Source organism: Atta colombica, unplaced genomic scaffold (assembly GCF_001594045.1).
Source record: "Atta colombica isolate Treedump-2 unplaced genomic scaffold, Acol1.0 scaffold150, whole genome shotgun sequence".
Classification (NCBI taxonomy): domain Eukaryota; kingdom Metazoa; phylum Arthropoda; class Insecta; order Hymenoptera; family Formicidae; genus Atta; species Atta colombica.
Genome location: NW_017259240.1, coordinates 484,159 through 488,274, shown reverse-complemented (window position 1 = coordinate 488,274; position 4,116 = coordinate 484,159). Strand labels below are relative to the sequence as shown.

The following is a 4,116-nucleotide window of genomic DNA, read 5'->3' as shown; positions in this document are numbered from 1 at the left end:
ATTGTGTTTACACTGTGAAGAGATTGACAAAAAGCTCAACTGCCAGGACTTTTCTCTGTTACTCTGTTAATTGCAAGAAAGAGAGAGTGCAGAAATCGCACCATGGAATTTCTGGACTCTCGATTAGTCAAAGTTCTCAAGGAGTAATTACAAAAGGAAAAAGAAAGAAAGCATCTACAGATCCCTTCTTTGGATTACGTATAGTACGAGAAGTGTCGGAGGGAGACTAGAAGATTTCCGTCAGGCGTAAATCGCGGTCGATTCGAACTTTTAATTACGTGATACTTAGAATGGAGCGGTAGCGGGAGAGGAGGCGATGAGAAAGTGGGCGGCGGGCGAACAGAGAAAAAGACGTAGAACAGACTTAAGCAGCACTCGAAACTCCTTCTTAACAAGACCGGAAATCTGTCGAGGGTCCTCCGGGAAATGCTGGCGCGGCGGATGAGATACGCCGTTTTTCAATTAATTAGTTTGGAGCGAAAGAATGACGCTGTAATTGCAACTGCCATCTAGCGGATATAAATCGCGCACGCGCCTAATACCGCGTCAATATAGATACATATATATATTGCGCTACAAAATGTACCTATATCTTTTTTTTCGCGGTTTGCCGCTCGTTCCAAGCACGGTACTAGACCCAGAAAGCAATTATTGCTATTATTTTGTCAGTGCGGGTAGACAATTTTTTATTGGCGCAAACAGATCGAGAGATACGCTCTCGCTGATTTCAAGTTGCGGCGGCGAAATCGGATAACGTTCAAACATTTTCACGCACCCTTCACCGATTCCAATTTAAAAGTTACGCACGGGAGCGTGCAAGAAGTTTCTTCTTCTTTCAGATTTCTAGATGGAACATAGTCTCGTTCACGATCAGAGATCAAGTATCCGTGAAGTTTTATTCGAGAAATCCCCATTCTTCTGTCAGGAAAAATTATTTACGCACGCGTGAAGCTTGCCTCCCCGCCCTTTCGAGGGAGAGAAAAAAAAAGTCAGAAAAGTTAAAAGTCTCTCGCTGCCATCCATCCCGGTCGCGGGAAACGCGACGGCGATAATGGCCTCCTCTGCTCCCACGAGCTTTTTTTTCGAGTCGCCCATGATAAGGGCAATCGGAATTAATTTCTTCGAGGGAGCGAGCAAATGTGCATTTTTAATAGTTTTCCCGCGAAATCCATTAACGGCCATCTCTCATAAGAATTTCCTTTTTGCACAGTTTTTGCGCATTTCTTTTCCTAGCATTTCTGATATCCACATAGATACATACAATATTCTTGGAAACTTTTTTCGAATTACACTGCATGTTCCCGTTTGATGCTATTTTAGATTAGTAATTAATAGGTTACACGGAGAATAAAATTTGAATGAATATGAATTGAAAATTTGATAATTTGATTAGAAAGGCAGAAAGCAAATATTTATAGTTAAATCTATCAAACATTTTAGTCTAATTAACCAGAAATTCTCATTCACGATAATTAGAATTTTAATTAGTATAATCGAAACACTATCCGACTATTTGTCGGAATACTTATATATTACGCTAACACTTAATAAATTCACGGTTTAAAATATAATGCTGGTAACCATATTTACTGTGCGATAATATACAGTGTACAATATGAATATGCGAGGTTAAATCAAAATAAATAAAAAGATAATACTGTTGATTTTAAATAAAAATATTGAAAAATGTCTGGGACGTGTTTCATACTTGTTGCATATATTGCAATTTCACACCTTGCAGGTACATATATGATTTTTATCCTACATTAAATATAGCGACATGGCTTCATAAAATGATTGTTAATCTAGTATAATATTTATTCAGAGTGAAGCACTTAATTTGTTTATTTCAAGAAATTTATTATAAGTTGTGCGAAAAATTGTTACATATAAAAGTTGCGTGAGAGGGATTTTTAAGGATATTATTATAAAGTGTATATATCTTTTTATAAGTGTAGATGATAAAAAAATTTTAAAGTTAACTTTCTTTTTTAAAATGAAATATTATATTTTTCGTGCCATTGTTAGAAGATATGTTTAATTTTGAATATAACATTGATTGGTCTAATAGATGACGAGATATTTAAAGAAACAAAAATTAACAAGAAGTTAGACATAAATATCTCAGATGAATAATTAATTAAATATCTAAGATGAAGCCAGCTATATTTCTAAGTTTAACAACATGAATAAGCGATTTTTATCTATGTTATTCAATTTAGCATAAAAGTTAAGTGTCTGATTCTATATAGAAGTCTATTAGAATACGTTTTGTACTTCTTAATGATATAATCAAATCAAAACATTTTTCTCAGTATACGATAATTTTTCGTTAAATTTTTTTGCTAAAGAAAAGCCGAATTTATTCACGGGTTCAAAAGTAGTCACGAGGAAGCATAAGATTTTTTTCTCAGAGATAATACGACCTAAGTTAAAGCTACAAAGAAGAGACGAGATAAGAATTACTCTCAAATTCTCTAAAGCTCTACGTTGCTCTTTTGGTTGCTCTGAAAAAAAAGTCGAGTAAAATTCTGACAAGTACATCGAGGCACAGCATCAATGGAGATTTCGAGGTCATGCAGAGCGGGGCGGCGAATCAAAGAGGATCCTTTGCAACGAGGAAGTGATTCGCTAACGATGTCACTCTGAAGATCATTTGGAAAACGAGAAGATGTGCTGCTCAGGTGGCCCAGGTGGTATCAGGTTGACCGGATGCGGCGTGATATGCGGTCTCGCCGCGCTGGCAGCCCTCGGCGTCGCCCTTTCGGGTCCAACCTGGCTTCACACCGAGGAAAAGCTTACCGTGCCAGATGTATCGAAAAATTCTGCAGTTAGTGTGAAGTTCAAGCTGGGACTTTTCAGAGTTTGCTCGACGATCGTGAATCCCTCCAATCTGACGTTGCGTAAGTAACTTATACTTTCATAATGATTCAAAAATATGAATAGAGAAAAAGAGAATGATTGGTAAAAGATAAAAAAAAAATAAGCTAATTTCGACTTAAAAAGTAACGTAAATTACATATGCAATCTTATAATTTGAGTTGTTGAATAATGGTATCACTTTTATTTGTTTCAAGTTGTGAAAATGCGTGAAATGCGTAAAATTAATTCATACAGACTTCAGAAATATTTTGAATGAATATATCCATATTGAAAGGTTACTTTTTATATTTTCTAAAGTTGAAAGTTGTTCGTGCTTATAGTCTTGAGAATAATATGATTTTTTTTACTTAATTGTACGGTACAATCACATGAATGAACCTTATATAATGTTAATAAATATTCACGTTGTGAAAAATGATAGATTTCACGAGTGTCTGCGGAGCTTTATAATTGGTTCCGCGAGAGTTCTATCTCTCCTGTTTTCTCGATGAAATCTCACAGTGTGACAGATCTCGCGGAGAATTTTCAGGAACGACAAGGAGTAAACGTAAAAACAAATGACAGCGGTTGTAAAGAGCGCGATAGGAAGAAGGGAGATTTGTGAAGAAGGGTAAGAGGAAAGAGAGGGGGAGGGAAGAAGAGAATATCTATGGATGGCGCGGTTACAAGACTAGTTGCAGTCACCCAGACGATGACAATTCCTTTTTATTTCCCTTACAGTCTCGTCTCGCTCGCTGAAGCTTTGGCGACTTTTATTTCTCTCGCTGTCCTTGCCATTTCTTCAATTCCCGGAGTTCACCCTTCATCCCTCGCGTTGCACGGAAATTACCTCCAAACATTGTTCACTGTCCGTACACAGAGCTGTACTTAATGTATTCTGCGATCGGGCGATCTATCCTTATTGTTCTGCGTTCTCTATCGGGTTTCAGTTCTTTGAGGGTCGCGCAGGAAGAGTTTCATCGTTATTTATTCACGGTGATGGGCGCCGTAGCGTCTATCAAGTTAGTGAAGGTTGATCGGGCTGCGAGAAAGGGTTTTACTGTTTTTTCTCTGTCCCATTAAGATTTGTCACGGTTCGATGGATTTGTCTAGATTTAATAAAATTTTATCTACTACCACGTAATTATGCGATTCTTTACTTCGTATCTACTTCCTATTTTATTTCATAAAAATTAGCCAAAAGCATAAAGCAAATAATTAATTTTCAATAAGTTAAATTAATGTTCAATCACA

General features: G+C 36.8%; 1 protein-coding gene across 1 annotated transcript in view; it reads left to right on the top strand.

The window, feature by feature from the left end:
• The first annotated feature begins 2,666 nt into the window (after positions 1–2,666).
• LOC108685304 overlaps positions 2,667–4,116 on the top strand; it is a 113,996-nt gene continuing 112,546 nt past the window's right edge. Inside the window, exon 1 of the mRNA XM_018190028.1 lies at positions 2,667–2,903. Within this exon, the coding sequence (XP_018045517.1) occupies positions 2,672–2,903 (232 nt within the window). The 5' untranslated portion in view covers positions 2,667–2,671. The remainder of the gene's footprint in view (positions 2,904–4,116) is intronic.